At 44.0% G+C, this 24,905-nt stretch overlaps 2 protein-coding genes across 2 annotated transcripts; both read right to left on the bottom strand.

Annotated features, from left to right (window-relative positions):
- Positions 1-610: 610 nt before the first annotated feature.
- On the bottom strand, positions 611-8,631 carry LOC142586957 (uncharacterized). The gene is made up of 4 exons (XM_075697827.1): positions 8,529-8,631; positions 7,420-7,561; positions 3,973-4,301; positions 611-1,094 (listed from the first exon to the last, which is right to left on the bottom strand). Exons 2-4 carry the CDS (start codon positions 7,523-7,525, stop codon positions 870-872), a joined length of 660 nt encoding a protein of 219 aa, XP_075553942.1. The 5' UTR covers positions 7,526-7,561; positions 8,529-8,631; the 3' UTR covers positions 611-869.
- A 5,061-nt stretch (positions 8,632-13,692) lies between these two features.
- On the bottom strand, positions 13,693-21,111 carry LOC142587650 (uncharacterized). The gene is made up of 4 exons (XM_075698813.1): positions 20,964-21,111; positions 18,983-19,083; positions 16,329-16,531; positions 13,693-14,111 (listed from the first exon to the last, which is right to left on the bottom strand). Exons 2-4 carry the CDS (start codon positions 19,053-19,055, stop codon positions 13,752-13,754), a joined length of 636 nt encoding a protein of 211 aa, XP_075554928.1. The 5' UTR covers positions 19,056-19,083; positions 20,964-21,111; the 3' UTR covers positions 13,693-13,751.
- Between the last annotated feature and the right edge of the window lie 3,794 nt (positions 21,112-24,905).

Here is a 24,905-nt window from a genome sequence, read left to right on the forward strand (position 1 = left end):
CTCAAATCTCGGCAGTCCAGAGGGCTCGCGAGAGGGCCGTCATGTTTCACCTGATGGTCCCCGAGTGGGCCTAGCCAGCTGGCATTGAGTTTGCTTACGTTTATATTGGACCAAATAAAGTTGTTTCACTCACTCACTCACTCACTCACTCACTCACTCACTCACTCACTCACTCACTCACTCACTCACTCACTCACTCACTCACTCACTCACTCACTCACTCTAATGAACATGAAGTGGCCGGGTACTTGACGTGTCCTTAAATTAAAATTCATTCATTTTATCACCTAGAGAAAGTGTCATTTATTCTCGTGGGACGAAGGACGATACTAAATTATTTAGCGACGCCTACCTCGGATTGCTTCGATTGGCCCCATACTATAGCTTCATATTGTAGCTGTTCATTAAAATAAAATGGCTAATTGAGGGCTGTAAGGCTGTCCATGTGCTTGTTTTATTGAGTGAGTTCTTGCCCTGCTCTCTTTGTGAATGTTGGTCTCGTGATTTATCAGACTTTGTACAAAGGGGCAGAAACACTGCGTCATTCGTCTGCTCTTCTTTCGCATGTTGTAATCTAGGTTTCTAATGCAACATGAAGTGATCCAACAAGTCTCAAAACGAAGAGATACTTTATTACAGGCCGCTAAGCAATTTGGTTTTATCAATACTGCCATGGCGTCCAGCAATAACAGTTTTTAAATTGCGAGCGCTTGGTTACATATCATGTTCGGCAGACTTGTAGTTTCTCGAAGCACGCTCGGGCTGTTGTCGACAAATTGTTTGATATTTTAAAACACTAAAACAGCAGTGTGCACGCTTTGAAAGATCGAGTGTCGAAGCCGGCAAGATTTTTGTTTAGAGAGATTTATTTACAAAGCCGTGGCGTTTTTGAAGACCTCGTGAAGCGTCGGGGTGACATAGTGGAGCCAAGTTTCCTTAACCACGCCCGAAAACATTATTCCAAGTACTTTGAACGCACTGTCCACAGAAGGTCCGGCGTCCTCTAAGAATGCGTACGCGCTGTCCACGTAGATAGGTGAGGGTCCGCTGTGCAGAAGCAACTTAAATCGGTTGGTTCCCGTTTCGTTCACCACCTGCGGGCCAATGTGAGGATACAAGTGTGAGCTTTCGAACGTCCTTGTACATTCTCAACATTTTTGTTCTGAATGAAAGCAATGTCTTCCGCACGTTGTCGCGGAAACTTCCTGAGGCATAACACGGACCGTGAAAGACTTGCTCAAATATTCCGCGTTTTGTTTTCTTGCGATGGCACAAATGATTTTACACAGACGTCCGAGACATCCTAAGAGAGCTTCTGCGGCCGAAACTCTATACCTTTAATGGCAATATACTCGATTGCAAAGCGGCGACTTTGTTGAGAACTGAAATCACTTCATTTATATCGTCCACGTTCCGCATTCGCTCCCAAACAAAGAAACTAAAAAAATGCAAACCCAACTAATCGGGGGCCTCCACAAAGATATGAATCATAACCGCTAAAGTATACGTGCCCTGAGCATAAATGTTTTTTTTTTGAAAAGCTGTGTAGGCTGTTGGCGGATCAAATTTTCTCTTAAAATATTTTATGTAGTCAGTGGCTCGACGGCTGCACCAGTTCAAGCAGTGCTCCAGCCGCTATCCATGCTAGATCTACTATTACATGATAAATTTGTGACAGATAGTTGCTACAGCTAATGAACCTAAATTAACATAACCCTTGAATGACTAGAAGGTACTTGTGGTTTGCAAATGCTCAGATGAAGGGAGATGCCACGAAGGTATGTAAATTGCTAAGGAATAGCCTGACAAAACTGATTTGGAAGTTTGTTGGCAGGAAACTTACGAGCCACGTTTACACGGCGCGACATCTGAGCAGGAAACATATTTATTCGCAACACATGCAAAAATTCTTCAGATCATATGCACTATCAAAATCGACGTAATCTGAAGCATTTTGCAGGTGCGTGCCTGTCTAGAACTATATGGGGTTCCGCAAAGAGATACCAGGGGGACCAACATATTCGTGTAAATTGTGTAGTTGTGTGTGTGGGTCGCGAGCCTAGGTATCTGTGGCGAAAGCAGCAAGAATACGGCCGCGTTGAAGGCCATCGTATAGATGCAAGGGCATGATTTTTACGCCGTTAATTCGACGCGACCTTCAGATTTGGCAGTTTTAAGTGGACGAGCGTACACGACAGAAGCATGTATTGTGACGTCACCAGTGACTACACAGTGAACAGTCGTATGTGTCTATGGCTACGTCACGATCATGTGTACAAAAAGAACTATGATATTTGTATTCCGGGGCCCTCTAACGTAAAACTATTTGAATATGTTTTTGTTCTAATCTCCTGACGTCATAACTGCGTAACCGCCCACTCAGGCATCTGGTGGTCACCCGCAGGGTTGTCTGAAAAGACCAATAAAACGCTCTCCTCGTTCATAGGCGGTCACTTTTGCTTAATTGAAAAACGAATAACATTGCCTACAGTGAGAGGCTTGTCTTATCTATTTGGCTGACAAGCATTGAGGAGCACGCTCCAGTGGAGAGGGATTCGATGGGGCCGAGCAACTGCACTGAAGATAGATAACCGGATAAAGAGGGTGGTGCCGGGGCCTGTGATTGATCCGCTTTCCCTTTCTTAGCTTGCGGTGGCTGGTCGAAAATCGCGGCGGCATGCTACAGAAGTTTAGGAATAACGCTGGAACAGCTCCTCAGCAAAGAAGAGTTGGCAGAACGAGGTCGTAAACGGGCCAAAAGTGCTCGAAAACTTTACACGGCCACGCAAAAAGCTTTATTATACGACAATAAACCCATGATCTCCGGCAGGTGCCAGTCGCCAGTGCCTGAGCGATCGGCGGCAGCCATGTTTTATTCCTTTCAGAACGAGGCAGCCTGCGGCTATTCAGAAGAAAGTTCAGTTTTCTTCGGCATATTGATGCATCTTTAAGGCGTAGATGTCACTTCGACGCGGTGAGTTCTTGCGGTTTTTCGACGTCGCGTGGCAGGCAGTTCAAGTGGGTGCAGCCCGAAAACTTTTGACCAATAGCCCAGGGCTAATGGCGAAAAGGGGTTAAATCAGAAGTAACAATTTTTCTTTTCTTCCGTCAAATCATGCATAATCAGTGTGTACACGTTTTCGTGTACACACTGAGTGCACACGTGCACAAACTGATCACAGTTTTCGTGACGTAGCGTGACAGACAGGCAAAGTGGGGCGGTCGGTAAATTTTTGACCAATCGCGGAGGGCTGATTGCAGAATTGGAATAGCAAAGTTTGGAATAGTTTTACGTTATAGCGCGCCGGTGAAGAAATGGTAAATAACAATTACGTCAGGGAATCGTGAAGTCGACACAACCTCGCATAATTTCTAGTAACGTGCTATGAGAACACAACTGGAGAAAGTGGGCCGGCCCACACAGAGTGCAGTCTGACAAAGTCTCTCAAAGCGCGAGCTAGCACCACGAAAGACGCAAGGTCGTGGCACGTGGCGACCGCGCAAAGCCTTTCAATGAATTGACTGGCATTGGAACTAAAAATGTACGCGTGATAAAAAAGTGCCATGAAAAAAGAAAGAACAAGCGATATTTACCTAAATGTACAGTGATGATAAACAAGAAAACAGTGATGATTATTTGGAAAAATGATGATGATATGAAATGAGTGACGACTAGAACACAAGGGTAAAGGTGCTCGACGACAGAGGTCCAATTGCATCATTGGTTATGCATTGTTTAATTTTTATTAAAGCGAGGAAAGACAGGAACCTGCCTAACTTTTTACCTATCCACCAGTCGCAAAGTGGCCAGAATGAGGCTAATATGGCTTTGCGTAAAATATTTCTACTAAAAACTCGTCACACACATTCTACTTCGAGGTGTTGCACTACGAAGGCATGCATTTCAATTCGCTAAACACCAGAGATACTTTTATCAAGCAGAACACGACTTATAGACACCACAACAATCACCTGAAATGTGACGGCGAACTTCCCCCGGGCAAAGGCGCCGACAGCGCCACGCGCCTCCTCGCACGTGTACCACGGCAGTGTTACCCTGATGTTGCCCCGGGACACATCCAGGATAACATGGAGAAACCTCGAGTCGTCCCGACAGTAGGCCAACACTGGACCGAAAGACCGCAGATTACTCAGGCCGGAGTACACTGCGAACTTTCCAACAGTTACACCGGGAATGATTTCGTATGGTTCTTCGTCGGGAACAGTGTGCTCTACGGGCAGTCGATTCAAGACGGCGTCGACCATGCCCTCCGCGTCCACACCGGAGAAGTCACAAGTACCTTTGTGAAAAAGAAGAAAAACGCAAATTGTATTCGAACCACTACAGCAAGAGATGTGGCCAATGTATGGCTTTCTATATACGCACCGTAACAAATTGTGTATCGGTAAAGTGCGAGCACGCCCGTAAGCAAACAACCTTTTACAAACGCCCTCTGCCTTCGCGCACTAGCGTTTCTCTACGGAGCACGTGGTCGCCAGTGGTATCGCTGTAATGGCGACCATATTTTAATGGCAAATAAATGAAAGAACACTCGTATACTGTGGATGTCGTTACACCGCAGATTCTCTATACTTTGCCATTTCTTCTTTCATTACCCACTGTGGAGTTTTAGGTAGTAAAACAAAAAAGAGGGTTAGCGTTTATTGCCATTTTGCCCAATAATTCCGCATTATTTGGCGCTTAGCTGTGAATATTTGTGGCACAATAGCTTAGTGAAAGAAAACATGCGACACGACGCATCCCTGCCAGCCACGTTAGTGTGATACGAAAGCGTAGCTGAGAACGTGAACGTAAACATTCCATCAAATGTTATCAGCCGAAAACACAAACTATTTCCTTTTTGCAACTTAGGCGTAATTGCTAGCGTGAGCAAGACCTCGTTACCAGAAAAGAAAGCTGCTAAAGGTGCCGAAGAATCTGAATTTGTGTGATGTGATGCTATTTGTATGTGCTGTAACACTGCTACGAAGAATACACTGCCCACTGCGCCCCAAGGAAACACAAAAGACAAATATTTAAGGAAAGTGTCACAGAGCTGTTATAACAGCTGTCAACCGAGTAAGAACCTGGCCTTCTCTAGATATTGGGCGTGAAATGACACTGAATATGCAAGGCAGTACGACATATCATGCCGTTCTCACAAGGTAAGTACAATCGTAGGGATAGTGCAGAAACTTGGAGCGAATCTAACGCCCTCTTGGGTGTCCCAGTGATGCATAACCAGATGAAGTGGTCATATATTTTTTTAGAAAGTATCTAAAACAGGTTCAATGTTCTTTTCTAAAAAAAGGTTCAGAAGCCGAATTATTACATTCACTTCTAATAACCTTATTTGGCTCCTACTGATAAAACTCCTTCCAGGAAAGCTTGCTATAAATAAAAAAAGATAAGCACTGGCACTGCAGAGATGCATTGTCATTCCCATTCAATAGGCTACATTATTGTGGTAATGTTTCTTATGTTCCGTGATAGGGGCCAAGATAAGTAGGTTTGCATGTTAGCCGCCCATAAACTACACAATATTAGAGTTTTGCGGTTAATGTATGCCTTAGTAAAATAGATGCCAATCCAACCCTATTCTCGACATATTAATGGTTTCCGTCTCTACGTTCAGTACAGTCATTACGACCCTAAATAATTTTCACGGGGGTTATCTCGGGCCAGTAGCGTACAACTCAAAGCACGGCCTAATGGAATTACTGGTAGCAACACAGTGTGGCCATTACTCAGCAAAAAATTTTCGGTAAAGGGCAATGTATGTTGCCCTATATTGGTTGGAATGCTCGCGAATCCTCATTTGAGCTCGTGAACAGTTTTTGTATCTACTCAATTGCAGCGTTAACGGGAACGTGCAGAATCTGGAAGATTCATAAACAGGTTTCCGCGCGTAAGATGACAGAAACAAAAGGTGCGGAGACAAAGGACAAAAATATACAAAAATATCTTTGTTTAAATTCCAACTATACCAACATTCTGTCTTGACACTAGAATATGCTTCCAAAGCAAAAACTCACTGGAAGCATAAACGATATGAGTAACTTCATACGAAAGATACGGCAGTGCAGCAGGAAAATATTGTTTTTGAATACGGTGCCGGTACTGCTATACGCCAATAATCAACGGTTAGTAGGAGGATACTTCGCTAATTTCAGCAAAAAAAAATATTCTGCTAGGGATGGAATGGCATGTAGTCATACACAACGAGAATAGAAATATATCTGTGCATCAGGTTGTAGATCATCTTGCACGTTGGTTCACTGAAATCGATGCGTGTTCCAATGGGTCTCAAGCGGTAAGTGGGCTGTGTGCCACATCTACAAGGTTGGAGATTGTCAAGTATATCTTAGGGCGCAAGAACAGCTACTCTATTGATTACTCTGTGTGTACTTGAGGTGTTTTTCAGAAGAGGCCACATCCCATTCTTTCACTCGAAAAGCATCGATACCGCAGATAATTGCTGTGGACTTGCTATTGTGTTTTTATTGTTCCGCCTGTTTCATTTATTTATCGATGCGACAGCCTCATTAATCTACGCAGGAGGGTAACAGAAAAAAATAAGGAAATGATCCAGCAGTCTAAGCAATGCTAGCAAATGAACATGTCACTAGCGTTGACAGATGTACCATGCAATAAACCTATCAACATGAACACAATTCATGAACCAAGTTCAAGTTAATCGTAATAATGTAGAGAAAAAAAGTTCTCCATTCAAATTTTGCCCGAGGACGGAAAAAATGTAAGCACGTCAGTTCTTGCAGCATTATGCTCCTTATATCAGATTACGCACGTGATCTTAGCTTCGTGCAACTAGCGACTTCTTTTTCCTAACAAGAACACCATTTTAGGGAGAAAACGGACTTCAGCATGTTTTCTGCATCAGTTTGACGCCACGTGTACATTATTACTACCTATATATTTAGACGTCCCGATTGAAAAATAGCATAAATGGATCTTCTGATAATTATTACAGGATAAATTGAGGCATTTTCTTTTTACAGCAAGGACGTGGGCGAGAAGCAATAAGGTCAATTAAACATTTGAATGTGACAGACTACGGGCCGTATTTAGCACTTCGAAAATTGCGCGCGAATGCTGCGCTGATAACTACAATGCAATCAGTGAAATTATCTTGTGCATGAAGTTTGCACATGCGGCCGAAATTTAAAACTGCGTCCTAGCTACGATAAAAACTTTAAAAAATTAGCTCGGTAAATTGCAGTTAGTCATAAAATATGTATGAGTTAATTATGTTAAACAGCGCTACTTGAGTTTGCAGGAGGGCAGCTCAAAGAAGTGTAACGTTTTCTTTTGCAGCCTTACTTCAGCGGATTGCTAATTGGAGTTAGGACGTCCACCCTGATTTAAAGCTAAATAGGCCCTTTGAGCCAGCACAATACCATTTCCCGGTGACACCTTGAAAGGATATGACCCGTCCGATGGTAACAGAGCGGAAACGTATCCCAGGTTCAGGAGAAACACAGCAGGTATCCAATGGACGTTCATATTTGCTGTCTATGTGCAAAGAACGTAATTCCGTGCCTGAAATCAAAAGAAGAAGCAAAGAAATTGAAACCGCGTTAGCAAATAGCCAACCAAACGAAATTATTCCGAGTGTACCTGAGTGTTTTCTTTCACTTCGAAAACAATTTAATGCTCCTACTACGTGTGTATGATTCTTGGCCAATCCCCGTATGTGCCACGGCCACTCAGGACAACAACAACAACAACTACGTGTGTATGCAACGAATTAGATTAAATTGTTTACTGGTATGGAACTGCGCTGTATTGATCATTTGGTAAATACCAATTACGTTAATTTCTCGGTAGCACTCACTGTAATTCCACTACATTTTTCGTCAAATACGCGTTCTCCGTTACATTTGTCACAATACAACTTTCACAGGAGACGTAGATCTGAGTACATAAATTTGGCAGGAATTACACTGCCGAAAGTTATGATAACCCACGCATGAATGCATTGGTTATCTCATTCGCCCAATCTCTGTCCTGCGCCAACGCTTCCATCACCTGAAAGTGGCGAGCTTGCAGATGTGCACAACTTTCCTTGTCTCTGTCTTGTATTAAATTTCTATCTGTCTCTCCAGAGGAAGTGCTTTTTAAGTGGCCTTCATGGGCGCTGAGAGCTGCTGCTGAATTCCTCTTTGCTGATTGCAGTCTGCGTTTTCTCTGGTATAGACAGAAACTTCTGGCCTTTCAGCTCATATGTTTCATTCTCTTTGATATACCTCACTCACATTCATCTTTTTTTTTTCAATTGTAGCACATGAACATTACGTTTAGAGATGAGCGACATGCAACTTGATATTGAATTATATAAGACCGTTCGCTGCCTTTTCATCGAGCGTAAAGGACTGGAGGTGAAAGTTGTTTAAGTCTAAATGGCAAATGTGTCGGCCAGTTGAGGTCAGCATACTAAAGTCCGCATCTGCCATCTCTGCCAAGAAACCGCTAACAACGTAACCGACTTGCAACCGTAAGCACTTACCTTTGTTGTGGCACAATAACACGTTTCACCTGGAAGAAACAGCACCTTTGTAGCAGCTTTGGAAACAATAATGCCACGGAGTGCATGCGCTTCTCTGTATATATACACGAATCAAAGTGGGGGCGGGAGGGTAGAACGTACCCTGTGTGTGGGCTCTCCACGTAGCAATCGTCGGAGGAAGTGAGACAACGACCCAGAAGCGGACGAGCATCTGTCGCAAGGAAGGCCTTCAGGACCACACGCATCGTGGGAACCGAACTGTTGTCGCGTTTCAAAATATTGCGTAATGCATCCCGTGGGCGCCTTGCCGCTTTGTCTAGGCATTCAGCTCGGTCTTTCCGAGGCGCGTACACGTTTCTTTTTGCCTTCACTGCCGCGGGCCGAAGGCGCATGCGTCTGTGGTTTCTGGTGTTTACCCCATTTCCGATGGCGTAAACTGTTATACACCGTGAAAAGCTTTAGGTTTGGTGTTTGTCCGGTAGTTCCTAGAATAGCTTCAGCAAATTGCGTGCACTATACACAGTGCATATTTCCCACTTCGTCTATTAGGTGTCCCTTTCTGAAAGCAATTTTCGCGCTGTGACCGCTTCCATTCGTACAGGATCTTTGAATTAAGTACGGCCTCCTTCGGTTGCCATAAGAGTATTCAGGTCCTTCTAAACATGAAGCATGCAATGCGTGACGTTAATTCATCGTTTAATGTATGTTTATGGTAATATGTTTATGAAATATGTTTGTGATTATGTTATTATCTTACGTTATGCGTATTCATTCCGATGTCCTGCTGGGCACGCAAGCTCAATTTCCCATTCTCTTATGCCTTTTTTCAACCATATACGCTTCGCAGTCTTTATTTCCCACCACCACGTACTCGGACAAAGCAATATTCGTCGATAGAAACCATTCAGTGAATGCTCTATATGAATGAACCAACTCTTCGTGCAAAAAAACAGCATTAGGATGGAGTGGGAGCATGGGCGAATTGGTGATGCAATATCGGCATGTCTCCGCAGCGCAAAAGACGACGATAGAAGAATGTAAACAAAACATCTGTGTTTTGTCCTTTCTTTTGTCCTCGTCATTGCGCTGTGAAGACATGTCGAGAGACCATATCAGGAGCCTTTGCCGTATTGAAACTAAATCAACAAATGCTCTTGTAGATTGAGGGCGTCAACGCCACTCGATGACTGACACCACTTGTGGGTTTTACCGCATAGAGCGTAAATAAAAAAGAACATGTTTCCCATGGCATCGCATATGACCTCAGATAAATGAGCGCGAACCGACACCATCCCTTAATTTTTTTTGTCCTGCCTCTATATTGTGTGACGGCAGCCGCATACGAGAGGAGATATTTCAGGGTACCGGGACAATCTGCAACGCAGACGTTTTCGGCGAGAGGAAAACAAACACGTGTTCGCCACGTGCCCTACTGCTGAAGGTGATCACGCGGCAGCTCCCATTTTGTCTGAGGGAGCGCTAGATAACAATAACAGCTGTCGTAAGTGATAGTTACACAGTTACTCGAAAAAGGAAGCATACTGTCGATAATTCCCATTCTCAGGTTCGACAAGAATGCCTAGGCAAGCAAATGAACCAACAGCTGGTCCATCGCGTCAAAGATTTCGTACGCCCGCGAGAAGTTTACCTGTAAGGAAAACGGGACAGAGTTGCAAGGCAGAAGCGCGAAAACGTTGGCTAACCAAATTGATCACAAATGCAAGAATAATCCTGACGGTTCATTAAAGACGGCTTGAAAGGCTGCCTGATCCTCGGTGCGCAGTTGCTGCTTGCGCCCGGCTGCAGCATCAGCATGGCGTCGACGAGCTCGTTCCCGGTTATGCTCGCGGCGTCGCTGATCGAAAGCTGCCTGCTCCTAGGAAGTACGTATGACGCGTATGTTGTAAACGCAAAAATGTCGCACGATTGCCCACTCGAGGCGTTTTGCGTGTATACGCGGGCTTCTTTCATGCTGCGAAAATACTTTTACGTAGCACGTAATGAGCAGCAGAAAGCTGTTTGGGGAGTTTTTCATCTCGCTCTACACTTTCTCATTGACACTTTTCATCTAACTATAATATTTAAGGTGTTGATTATTAATTAGGACTAACTATCTAATTAAGGGGAAAGAAAAAAATTACTATCTCCGAGCGACGACAGAGAAAATTGCCTTGGTTCTGTCCAGCTACGTGGAATTCGCATATTTTTAGCGCGAACTAAACAATGCTGAGACACCCTGCATAATTACAGTATTACGCGCACATCTTTTTCCAAGACAACTGGTCAGAAAATGGCCTGCCCCTACAGCCTAATCAGAAATGAAACGCAGTGCCATGTATTCGCAACAGCCTACCGTTAGAGCCGGCATAGCGTCATCGTATTTGCTAATAAAGATGGCGACAGAGATAGTTCCTTCGCAGCGTGACGGTGTACTACTCACTCTTTTCATTTTTCGAAATATGAAAGCTAACCTATTGACAATATCTCGGGTGACGTGGTTTTGCCGTTTCCAAAAATTGCATGCGTCGCATAATTAGGTAGACGAGTCGTTAGGCATGGATCATAACTCAGTTTGCGATTGCGGAGGAGTCGTTTAATAAATTCAGAATAACACACGCTGAATAGGCCATATTGAAAGCATGGTATAGCTCTTCGATATTGATAAGATTCTTTCCGATAGTAATGACGACGGAAATTAGGTACAAATAAATTTCTATTTTGTGTAGCTTAATTTCGCTTGTTCCGTCTCTTTTCTTATTCCTGGATTCGCAGGCATGCTACATATTCTAGATCAGAAATTTCTTTCTTTCTTTGTTTTGTTCCATAAAGACCCCGCACGGGGATATTACATAAGCGGTGGGATTACAACAATTCTTAAAACAATATTACTTAAGGTGAGAGAATCGATGTCACTTCTTCCGTGAATGCAGATGAACTGGTGATGGCAGTGATTCGGTGCGAAATTCGGTGCGAAATTGGGTGAGTCTTTTATTTATGGAGAGTTTAGAAGCTCTAATGTATTCTGTGATACTTTCCTATCTAAAACAAATAGAAAGTGGGTGAACTTTCACTTCGGGGGAATGTTAGAACCGGGCAAATGCTGTAAAATAAATAATCAGTGTTTTCCGGCGCCATTTAGAGCACAGCTCTTACACGCTCATTTCTACGGCGAACGTCCGCATCCCACGAAACCAACCGAACGAGTTCGCAGATGCTATGGCAAAGCTATACGTTTGGTTCAGCAATTTCTCTTGTTTGTGAGAAGGAATGTTCTACATATTGGTTTGATGTTTTCTGCTTTTTTTATTTGTGAATGACAGATAAGCAAAATCATGACCCTACAAAAATGACACATGGTCGAGTGCAATACCTTCACTTTGAAACAGTACTAGAAGAACATGGACTAGAGAACAACACAAGGACGAGCGCTCCTCCTAGTGGTCATCGCTCGTCCGTGTTTTCCTACCATTATTTCACCATGAAAGTATCGTACCCACTAGTTCGAGTCCAGACCATATTTAGGTTTAGAGTACAATGTTTTCTTTCTTTTTGTTTCGGGTATAGTTGCGCAATTTCATTTGGCTCTCATAGGTCAGCAGCTCGCTGAGCCATTTCTTCTTTTTTGGAAATGCTTTTTTTTCTCGTCCAATTTCCGCGCCATCTCAAGCTATAGTTGCTCGCCACAGTTCAGTCTATTGCACGCGTGTGATACAATGTGATCATATTTACCGCTCACCTTAAAAGGCGTCACGTTAAGCTTCTATATCTGATCATAGAACGGCCTAAAATATAAGGGACGTCGCCTCGTGAATCTCCTGCCTCAAAATGTTTTCCCATTCTTGAAGTACACCCGAAATGAGAGGTAGGTATCTCAACCATGCTTCGCTTTCTCTCTACCTTCGTATTTACTTGCGCTCTGAAAGTTGCGCAGAGGGCATCGCAAGGGGGCAAGGCTCCGACCAAGAGTGCCCTTATCTGCGTTTTCTTTTTCTTTTGCTTTTGTTTCAAGGCTACTTCCGATTCAGACGTGTGCGGCGCTCTCTCGACGTCAATTTGAAGCCCAGGTTCCTGCAGCAACGTCAGTTACCGAGACGAATCAGCGCGCTTGCTTGCCTGATATCCTCGCCGAGGAGATAGGCATCAATCCACCCTACGACAAGAAGGCTCGTCGCAGCACACTGTAGCGGCCGCTCCATTGAAGCTACTGCAGCCCGCCAGTGCAGTCTTGTAGGCCACACTCAGTAGACGCTTCTATACACGCAACTGGCCTCTGTAGAGCGGAAGCGCGAGGAATAAATTATTTTTCGTCTCTTTGAGATCGCAGATGTGTGAATTTTTTTATTTATTTGCTTTGAACTTAGGAACATTAGCATTACTAAGCATTTTGATCGCGATCACGAAGCTTGTGACTTAGCTGTACGAAGACGTCGCAAAGTGAAGAGCAAGCGAATTTTCACTGTCTGATAATACGATATTGTATATTTCTTCTGTTCGCAGTAGAAATATATTTGGCTCGCATTTTTAGAGGAACCGCTTGTGCAGATCGGCAACGTTTCCTTATTGTGTTCAAGAAGTGTTTCAGAGCCCCTGCATTGCGGCACTTCGGGTGTCATAGGAGACATCTTTTATTGCCATCATTTTAACGTTCTTATAAATGGTCTTCTGTGTCCACGTGGTGTCTTGTTCAATGTGCCGTTTAATTCCTCTAGGTCGGTCTTCAGTGACAGTAGTCATTATTATATCAACCAACAGTATGAATGCGTAAGATTGGTGAAATGCTAGAATGCACAACTAGTGCGGTATATATCTCTGTAGCGAGAGCGAGAGAGAGTGAAGCTTTTTGATGGAAAGCAGAGATTTTTGCACGCGTGCGTATTACCATTGACAGGGTGTTCTGCACAGGGTAGTGGTGGAAATAAAGTATTACGTAGAAAAGTAAGGTTAAAAAAAGAAACAAATAGTGCGATACACATGGTGATATTTATAGATCAGATGATGGGTAAAGATTCAGGATTTTCTGTTCCTTTAAGTTAATCTTCACTCCATCAACTGACTTTATTGAGTGCCCTGCGATTCAGTGGAGCGAACGTGTGCCCCGCCTAGGCTTCTGGCTCAAGTTTTACAGCAAGGCGAACTTGTGAGGGATAAATCTCAGAAACCGCAATCTAAAACAGCTTAAATGCACCTCAACAGCTTTATTTTGCTAAGGATGTCCGTGTTTTGTCACGGCTCTTTGAGGGCATGCACAAGCCTCGGTACAAAGACCTCTTCCCAGGAATCTTTGATAGAAGCGAGCGGAAGATGTCGAAGAAATCCTGCCAAAGCATTCGTCCTTTCTCCGCTGGGGTCGTCGATGTGCAGGGTTATTCGGGCTGCACGCAGCGAAGTGGTCACCGGTTCTCCTTGCTCATCGAGAATTTTCCTAGCCGTAACGCTGCCCTCAGTCGCAGTCCCCTGCACAAACTTCAGGAGAGTGTTCACCCGCACACCGTAAGCTGCGAGGTCGAGAGAGCCGTTGCCACCAGCCGTCCAGTGGAACGAGCACAAGATGGGCTCTTCGGAAGCCAGGTCAAAGCTGATGACCTGCGGGAAATCAGGAGGGAGCGCAGTGTAAAAAAGAAGAGTACCTTTTGGCGAAGTTTCAGGGCCTGCCAGGAGAAGCGTATGCGCCATTTCTGAGTAGAGCCAATCAAAGCTAACACACAAGAGGTTTTATTTTGCGTCTGTTTTGGGGCCCACGAAACGTCAACCGACATACACGTAGATAAAGGACGACAAATGGTATCTGCTTGGTTTTCTCACTGGTATTTACGTAAAGCCGTGGATGATGAATGCGCAGGAGAGGAATTTTAGGAAAACGCGTGGGTGAATGCGTTTTATTCAGACAAATATAGGAGCTCAGCACACATTCATGCAGCCCGCTAAATGAGGAAATAGCAATCAACAGGTAATGATTAGCATTGAAAAACACTTCGTGAAGTGTTTGTGCTAACAGAATTTTGCTGAGAATTTCAGTATTTTACTTTATGCTTCGTTACCAGGTTAGGTCAAGCTCCTTGCATCAGACATTACTAAACGATCGGAGAACTGTTATTTTTTAATTTTTCAGCTAGTAAAGAAATCTCGCTCTTGTTTGCAGTGCACCATTTCTTAATCTTGTTAAGATTATTACACTTTAGATTAGTCAGCTTTGTAGTAAACTACAAAGCGCACTAAAACAAGCAAAGTTTTGAATTTCGAATGACTCAACCTGAACCAGGCATTGAAATTTTTTTATACTTCAATAAATTGATTATATATTCGGCTAACCTTAGGTATTAGTGCTCAATAAACTCAACGCATAAGTTTGTGTTATCAATGCACTCATTTCCAATTTTTGCAACTTCGACTTTTAGGAGTGCGTGTACCCGAACTCTTGAAACTTTAAACTATGATGCAGGAGTGGCAAACTGAAGCTACAAGGTAGAAAAACTTATGATGACTACGAGTTTAAAGTGAGCATGTGAAAATCAAAAAGTGACACTGCGCGAAACGTTTGTGCGCCGAAAAAGCTGACTTCGGCAGTGTGATCACTTGTCTTTACGCACACTGCAAGGTGTCACCAGACGTTGCAAGATATACTTTTGTGGCTACGGTGCACACGTGAAAAACACGTGTTAGCTAAACCAGATCTCTGAAGTACCTTTTGTTTCTCGAAGCATTAATCGAGTTTACAAAATAATATTAGGCGTACTGCTTCGAGCATACCTAGGTTTAATCCGACACGCTGAAGCCGAATAACACATTATTCGGTACGTGTCCTATTCAATTACTTTCACTGCTAGCATTCTTTTAGACACATTTAGCAACTGCACACCAGCAATCAGTTCCCATTCGATGATATGTCACTTATGCTTTGTACTTATCCACCTGCCATTGAATATTTGCACTGTTTGCCCTAATCTCCAGGCCCATTTTCTCTTTCGACAATCACGCACTTATTTTGGCTTTATTTTGATGAATTGGGTGTAACCACTTGCACTCTAAAATAAAGTTTGTCTATCTCTGCAGCACCTCGCCAAATTTTATTTCGTGCTGCAAATTGGCAAACACTGGTGTAACATCGTGCTACACCCTCAGTACTGTGGAGCCAGCATGTGACCTATAAACTTACCCACTGACATTTGCATTGCAATCTAACTGTGACTTTGCAAAGAGGCTTACTCCTTTTATCGCTACAATTACTGGGGCTAACTACACTCGCGAATGACAACACTCTATTCTGAAGGAGAGGGCGAAAATCTGCTGCGTTCAGGAATTCCTCTTCATTTAAATTCAGTTACTGCAAAAGCGGTAGATGGTTACAGGGAACACCACCATCTTCTCAGTAACTTATTTGCAGTTTACACAGCACCGTTCAAGAAGCACCAAAGATGCGCTGCTGGCACGCAGACTATGCACTATGCAAGCGCACTACACGCTATGCAGTGCAATAGTAACCTCAAGAGTAGGCGTTTCTGCTGTATGCATGCGCTTGTCTGTCTAAAGAATCACGCGCGATCTACAATGTAGGAGTGTCGTATGTCCGCAGCTGTCATTGCGCGACCGTAAAGGCTATGTGAAACAGGTTACACCATGACAGTAAAACAGTGATTGGTTGCTAAGGCACTGCACGACCTTGTCTTCGGTAAGTCTGATTGTGCCAGAAGTAGATTATGACTCATTTCGAAGAACACGCGTTTTAGCTTATGGCAACTTACTAATAGTGCAAAGAAAAACTCTCTGGCAAGAAGCGCAAAAAAAAACACCAAGTTTCTTTACCTCACTTCCATTCGCGCAGTAGGTCTCGAGAGGTCCCCGACGACGCAGCTGATTCAATCCGGTGACTTTGTATCCTTCGAATCCCAGGGGAGATTGGTGTGAGCTCCCTGCCTGTATTTCAGACGTATGCTCCCGCGGGATATCGAGCAGCGCGGTTTCGATGAGCTGCTCCAGGCGACCATTGTTGTCGGCCCTGCACCATTCTGGGTATGATATCAGATAACCCTCATGTCATATCATTTCGTTAGTCTGCTCTTCGGAAGCACATGAGGGCACAAAAATATTCTTGACCTGAGCGTGGCGATACTTCCCTGGCTGAAAGTCGTGCTACAGCTGGCGTGGTGCGGTACAAAAGGACCGCAAAGAATCTGAAGGCGCTTCGCCCATGGAAAATTACCTAGCAAAAACATGCCTTTTACACCTTTGTGCAATAAAATATTGCAAGAATTTCTAGACTGAAGGAATGCTCATTTAATGAAAACCCGGCTAAGGAGTCAACAAACTGCACCGAAAGATATATTTTAAATAAATGTGGCAGTGAGCACGTAAAGCAAACGTAAAGTGAGGAAGATGCTTCCCTTTTTGGAATGCAGAGCGCGAAATTAGAGCGAAACCGCGTATTGTGCAGCGGTGACAATTGTAGCATATTCTACGAGGCAATGCGAACATTTAAAAAAAATATGCATATGTTACAGACTCCAGTGACCAAGTTACGCATAACCATGTGACGCTATAAAACTTTCTTCACAAAGCACTTAAATATGTACAATGTTTTCTTTCTGAGAAAAAAGCGAATAAGATTAGATTCAGCATGAATAGCCTAGTGATGCTGGTGCTCTTACTAATAATTACAGGGAATATTGCAAGAAAACGCTAAGCACAAAGGATAACCACAGATGTTAAGTGACACGTTTACATCAGTAGTCAATGGCGTATTTCTTTGTAAGTTACCTTCCAGGATTCGGCAAGACGAGCGCTGAGGAATAAGGTCTACTTTCTAGCTTCCAAGCTCCTAAATCTTTTTGCTTAGATTGCTGCTATCATTATACACTTCTGCGCATTCGCAACTGCTTTGAACTTATTAAGAAGTCAGTCATGCCTCAATATACCCGTGCTGTGTGTTTACTATCGCCATATGATATTTTCTTTAGCATGGTATGGCAGGTTAGTGAGGTTCATGTGGAACTGCGGCCTTAATGGATTTTCTTATAGGATTGCGATTTAGCAATCACTCAGCGAAATATATCCCGCCAAGAGCGGCTCACTATACACTTAGCCTAAGCGGCACTTATATTTGCTGTAAACGACACTTGTCAAAATTCAGGAACTATTTCCTTGTCCTTACAATTAGAGCGTTAAAGGGAATGTGCGAGTCTACTTAAATTAAGGACTACGCAACGAGCTACGGAAAGAAGAATGATGGTTGTAACGTTAAGGGATAAGAAAAGAACAGATTGGGTGAAGGAACAAACGTGAGTTAATGACATCTTAGTTGAAATCAAGAAAAAGAAATGGGGCATGGGCAGGACATGTATAGAGGAGGGAAGATAACCGATGGTCATTAAGGGTTACGTACTGGATTCCGAGGGAAGGGAAGCGTAGCAGGGAGCGGCAGAAAGTTAGGAGGGCGGATGAGATGAAGTAGTTTGCAGGGACGACATGGCCACAATTAGCACATGACCGGGGTAGTTGGACAAGTATGGGAGAGGCCTTTGGCCTGCAGTGGGCGTAACCAGGCTGATGAGGATGAATCTGGCAAACGCTTCTCAAGCGAATCTGCACTGACAGGGTAAATGAGATGGGCCGTGAAGGCAATGAGGACTGCAGTCCAGGAGCAAGCGCCGTCTCGTCCTTGGTGGGGCAAGAGCGTCTCGACGTGATTTCTTTTTTGAGTATTGTACCAGCCGTGTATTCTGGTATTCAAATGGCGTTGCTAAATGTAGCACATCACCAAAACTTTCACATCAAGAATATACTACATTTGCAGTTTTGTGCTTTGTTAGCCAAAGTAGAAGCAACCGCAAGAAACTGTTCATGATATGATTGAATTCGCACTGTCTCTTTCTTTTTGTGCAAGTTCACCTTGTGAGGCCTCAAATACTGTGCAAAAGCCATTTAAGGTGCGCTCTGGCCTAAACAAGTGTACCCTCTTCCCTATGATCCCTCACTTAGATGAATTCGTCGAAGCATTGGAGCCCATAATAATTTCTCAAATGTGCCGCTAATGAGAAAAAAGAAACGTCGCAGGCAAAGGTCTGAGCAGTTTACGCTCACTCACACAACTGCGTCCGTAAAATGTGCTGACCCGGTCTAACGTATCGTCAACTTCCGTGTCTTTACCAGAAATAACTGCACTTGTAACATATTGCCCAACGGCATCAACAATCTAGTAAAGTAGTTTTTATACATTCGAGCACGAAATTGAGTATAACTTCAGATACAAAATCTCCACACGTATAAAAATATCGCTGGGTAGATATCCGCATTTTATGGCAACACATGACAATTTTTCTGCCTGACAGGAAATAAAAAGATGCTCTGGCACACTCATCCTCACAAATTGTGATTGTGCAATGAACGCGCGCTCTAAAGCCACATTGATAGATTACAAATGGCATATCTTAATTTCTGTGATAGTGAGAAGGAAAAAATACCTGAAAAACTGCTGACGATCCCAACGAACATGACAAGGAGTGCCAACGCCCGTATAGCATTATTCGGCGTCATTTTGGTTGAGTGAGTGATCTCAGTCGATCTGGTGTAAATCAGGAATGTAGACAAGAGAAGTTATTTATTACGTAAAGTGAAACAGACGCTTTGAGGCAGAAATGTTCTTAATACAAGATTACACAATTTCAAGAGGACTAATATGGTAGTTGAAGTTTGTTGGATAACTTGTCGTAAGGGTGTGTGACCAGAAAGGTAGACATATTTACTATGGCTCTGAAGAGCATAGTGCCCCCGAGTGAGATGCATACAAAGGACTACGCCCAGTGATTTCCAGTCTCGTACTACTTTGTCTTATTGCTAGGCATATGTCTGAATTATGAGGCACGCATCAAATAGCCAAACTTACTTGTCCTATTTTGATGCAGAAGAGAAAATCCACAATGCTTGGAACCTATTTGGACAATATTGGGTTGTGCACGATTTTACCTGCGCTATGTATTATGGCTTTAAATATTGTCCTCTAACCACTTTATCATTATGAATGCGTTGTCACCCAATGTGTGGAAAAAAGGGAACAGATTTGTTCTTCACTACCGTAGCTTTCGTTTATAGACTCTCCGACGCACTTTTTCCATAACTTCATTACGCAACTCTCAGTACATTGAAAAGGGATCAATGGGAAAGTCCCCGACATTTACTCGAGATTGGAGATAACAAGCTTTTAGGTTGACATTAAAAGGAGGATCTTATTTCTGCACTCAACTTAAACTCAACTCATTTGCAGTTGACTACACTAGTTATATTGCAGATATGTTAGCTTGTAAAAGACAGGCAAGCACAAATTTAAAGGTAGTGTAAATAGAAGCTATAAGAATGTCCTGTATCACGCCAAAGCCGCTAGACCAGAGTGCCTCGCGCGCTAGCTTGCCGGGCCGGATAGGTGCTGGTGTAACAGTTCAGGTGAAAAGAAGAGCGTTCGTTTCCTGAGTTTGTGCTTTCGCCGAACAAAAACGTGTTCGCTTGCCGCGCACTAGTGCGCATGCGCTGTGGCAACAGCTCATGGCGGCTTTCCTGTGAGCCACGTTCATCACTCCGATCGATCCGTACAGGGCGCAAATATTTGGCGTTTCTGGCGGGGCTGGTTTGACGTATCTGACTCGACGTCTCGCTGAAATGCGAGCACGACAGACGCGTGGTTGTCCACACGTTTTAACGATATAACAACTGTCTCATGCAGACCCAATGGGCATCGTCGTAATTGCGTGTGAAACATGAAACGTAATGTTACGGTTTGAGTGAATAATATATAAGAAAAAACGACCGAATAGAGATATGAGATGAACATTCCATCATCGAAGCACTTGAACAAGGTATACTTCGACTTTGACTTCTCTATCATCAGCGTTGGAGGGCAATGTCCTGTCCTTTTCTATAGACAATAGTGAGGTCTCGTGCACTTTTCTTACAACGTATCTTTACAATTTACTCAAAGAATCAGCATGTCTTTCTGATCTGACAAGGAAAAGCAGACTCAAACACACTAGTCGGAAGACACACTTCATCTTCGCATAAATCACAAGAGCTGGAAATTTACCTATGCACCGAGGCCGTATCGAATTTATTTATTCTCCGTGTCACTTGTTAAAATTCGCCTGTTATAGGCGTTTTTTTTTACTTAAAACGGCACTTCAGTGATGATGCTGCCGCACTGCACATGTCTTGAACAAGTTGGTGTAACGCGGGGCTATTCTGATATTGTCATGCACTTTACAACGGTTGCGCATACATACATACATACATACATACATACATACATACATACATACATACATACATACATACATACATATATATATATATATATATATATATATATATATATATAGCAAAGTTAAGATGTGTGCATGTTCTAACGGCGGTATTGCATGTAGCATAAATACAAAAATATGAAAAAGACATCCTTACCTTTCTCTTTTCCACTTCGTACCACTGCTCCGGATTGTCGACTGGGCGTCTGTGTATGTGAGATTTAAGCGAAGTGTTGCCGGGTGTGGGAATTTCTTGAAAGCGAGAAGGCCTTGGTTTCTTATATCGGCGTCAGTGCACAAGACTAGTTCTTGGCTGCCCAATCAGCTTTGAAATGGGATACTATGCGATATCTTGTCAAGACGTCTGCAGCAAGAATATGTTTTTGACCTTCGCGACTGAGTTGGAAGGCAAAGAGGCGGGCCTTAGCGACCAGCTAGCTTCACTCAGACGCGTATTTAGTCCACATATGCATAGATGGTGGTAATTCTTGCAATACGTACCGGTCTCTGTGGGCGTTGTCCACAATAACAAGAATAACTAACTTTGAGGTTACAGAAAATTGCTCGTCTTACGCGCAAGCGTAATTCCAGCCCAGCCCACGAAATCATCGGTGCTTGTCCGAAGCAGCTAAGCATGCGAAGGAGAATTATGTCTTGGCTGCCTGCTTATCACGAAATTTCACCCGCACATTTAATTAGCATTATTGGCGGCAACAACGCAGAAATCTGAGGATAAAAGTCATTAAGCGTGCTTCCGCATATGCTATGGGAGTGCCCAGCACAGTACACACAGACTAACACCACGACTCTCTCGTCGAGGATGCATGGGGCTGTGCGGAGCTCCGCCCTCGACGACCAAACCTGGGCGACCCAGCACGCCCGCGAGGCGGCGGCGAGGCAAGCCCTCGACGTCCCTTCGTGGGAGGCTTAGGCCCGGCCATCATAAAGTGCTGGTTCTACAATAAAAGTTTCTTCCTCCTCCTCCTTCATTCCCTTTAAACTAACACTTTAAACACAAAGACTGACAGGCATAAGCCTGAAATTGCGCTGCTTGAATGTTTGCTATTAATGCACAACCAAAATGTACGAAGAACTAACCCTGCTTGCTTTTCAAGAACATGTTATGCATGCAATGGGAGGTGGTTGTTTCTGGTACTCTGTTCTGGGGCACCCCCCCCCCCCCCTTACCGTAGTGCCTTACGCGCAAGCGGTAGGCAACCGCTACTTCGAGTGCTACTTTCTCAAGCAACTCATTCGGAACCCATTTCAGGGCCTGCCACCACCTTTGTTAGCACACTGGACGGGTAGCGTCTCAACGACAGCGTCTCAAGCGCTAGCTTTCACGAGGGGAGAATGCGAGAACGCTCCCCATACCACCGTGCCACAATGGGGTACTGAGCAGTACTAACCTGCCAGCGGTATCATCACACTGAGCCACGGCGCGGTTTTCACGCGCAAGCATAACTGGCCAGCTCGTGAAATCAGCGGATTAGGGAGCCGTGAAGCAAGCGAAAGAGGAAGGCACCTGCAGGTGAAGAGCGCGCTGAGCGGCTAGCAAGATAAACCCCCACGCCCTTAGGCGCTGTAGGTAATGCGGAGCGAACTAAGCATAGAGAGATGAGGCGAAGCGTCGCGGAGGGGGAAAGTAGCCGGAGGCGCGCTGGGTTGATCTCTTTTGGCAGTTGATACGGATTTTCTTTGCGATGCATACATACCACCTTCGTCTCGTGATAACATCGTCCTCGCGCACCGTACGCTGTGTGTGTCAGTGAAAGCGCGCGGTGGTGAGCCGAAGATGGCAGCTCAATCTCGCGTGCGCAATGGGAGGAAGCGTGCCGTATTCCGTCGCGTACATGACCCAGCGAGAGGGGAAGGAGGGGGGCGTTGTACTCTGGCCGCGCGTGATTGCGATGGCTTAATCTTGAATGTGATCTGCTTTGGGGACACAATCTAGGTGGGCCGATGGCTCGTAGCTTAGCTTGCAATGTGTTCTCACCGCTCAGTTTGCGTTGAAGCGATAGAAAGCACGAAGGTCACTTCGCTCGCAACTGCTGCCGCGATTCCTCACACTAGCGTTCAAAAAGCAAGTGTCAAGTGTTCATGTCTTCTGTGCGCGCTAACACCGTGCTAGGTAATTTAGGTAGCAAGCGAATGCACAGAACGGTGCGTTCTACCGCCGTGGGTGCTGCGTATGGTGTGGCCGTGCAAGCCCTGTCTTGAATACGATCTGAAATGTGGACAGTGTAGGCGTCTAGGTGCACCGTGATACGATAGCGTCGTGTACGCTAGAGGATCCTTACGCTTGCGCGTAAGCGGCGTTCACGAAGTGAATCGTTGCTGTAACTTTTTTCTTTGCTGTTCAAGTGGTTTGCGAGAAAAGGACATTGTACCACCAGAGGGTTTATTTAGGAGTGCCGCGGTTTTAAGGTAAAGAAATTATGTGGTATACCACTGCTTTTCACAACGAGTAGAATCAGTTTTCATTTGTTCTCTGAGCTTTGTATATGAAATACGCATTTTGGTGTTTTTGATGGGGTCTAGTTCTTGTGCAGCACTGGCGAGTTATTTCTGTTTTTCAAGTTCAAATACTTCATGTAGCATCGCATATACTTACAATAAGGCTTTGAAAATGGATGCCTGAAGCATTTACAATTATTTTAGGTCTAGTATGGCTACACCGCGGAAATAAATAGCAAGAGTCCTATCTCAGAAACTGCGTTCGTCGAAAGAGCGAACAACGACCAAACGTATTAACGTTTCCATAAATGGTTTCCACAGCCACGTAAGGAGACGCACATGTACATCATTTGCGCCAACCAATTGGTCCTAAGATGTCAAAATGATACATCTGCTGTCCATGGGAGTCATGCAACTCCGAGCATGGCTATATGCGTCGTGTAGTGTCGTATGTCCTGTCACGTCTCATATATTCTTTGTTGTGAACATATATGTACTCGTATTATGAGCTATAACCGCATCCTAGCATTTGACTCCATCATATTTTATGCGACCTGCAGTAACGAGGAGAGTAAGAGTCATTCTCATAAGGATGTGGTATACGTAACACCATTTTTCTGCGCAAAAAGAAAGCAGCATAGAACCTAAATTTTTCACCAAAATACAGAACTGAGAAATGAAAATAAGAACAAAACAGAAAAGGCATCAGCTAAAAAGTTTATTCCCTTTGTGTATTATTTTTCAAGTGTGTTTATTTACCATGAATTATTGGGAACCGTGTTTGTAAGCTTAGGTTCCCCAACACAATATGGTCTCTTAAGCACCACACAAATATATAAAAAAAGCCATGCAAGGCTGCTATAGCTGCGAAGGCTGGGGAAATGATCTGCAGTTATTGACACAAGGCCCTAAAGTTAGTTCTTCGCGTCTTCGGCGCTGTAAAAACAAAATCTGAATCCGGACAATTTTCACAAAACTGCTACCAACTAGACAGACCTGAAAGGGACTGTGCAATAAGCAATGAGGCTGGAATGGCAGAATCTAGCAATTAGGAAGCAACGAATCGACAACACATCTATAATCCTAAATTACAACGTGTGGTCAGGGATGCTACGACTTCTTCGCTCAACGCTGTACAATACTACTCTACGTATTTCCCTGCATGTTGTTGAAATAAACAAGACAGGTACCTCAGTTTCAAGTAGTTTTTCTTTTTTCTTGCTCGTAGTTTTAACATAATCATTATCATCATCATCATCATCACCATCATCACCATCATCATCATCATCATCATCAGCCTGGTTACGCCCACTGCAGGGCAAAGGCCTCTCCCATACTTCTCCAACTACCCCGGTCATGTACTAATTGTGGCCATGTTGTCCCTGTAAACTTCTTAACCTCATCCGCCCACCTAACTTTCTGCCGCCCTCTACTACGCTTCCCTTCCCTTGGAATCCATTCCGTAACTCTTAATGACCATCGGTTATCTTCCCTCCTCATTACGTGTCCTGCCCATTGCCATTTCTTTTTCTTGATTTCAACTAAGATATCATTAACTCGCATTTGTTCCCTCACCCAATCTGCCCTTTTCTTATCCCTTAACGTTACACCTGTCATTCTTCTTTCCATAGCTCGTTGCCTC

The sequence above is a fragment of the Dermacentor variabilis genome, chromosome 7 (genome assembly GCF_050947875.1).
Source record: "Dermacentor variabilis isolate Ectoservices chromosome 7, ASM5094787v1, whole genome shotgun sequence".
Taxonomy (NCBI): Eukaryota; Metazoa; Arthropoda; class Arachnida; order Ixodida; family Ixodidae; genus Dermacentor; species Dermacentor variabilis.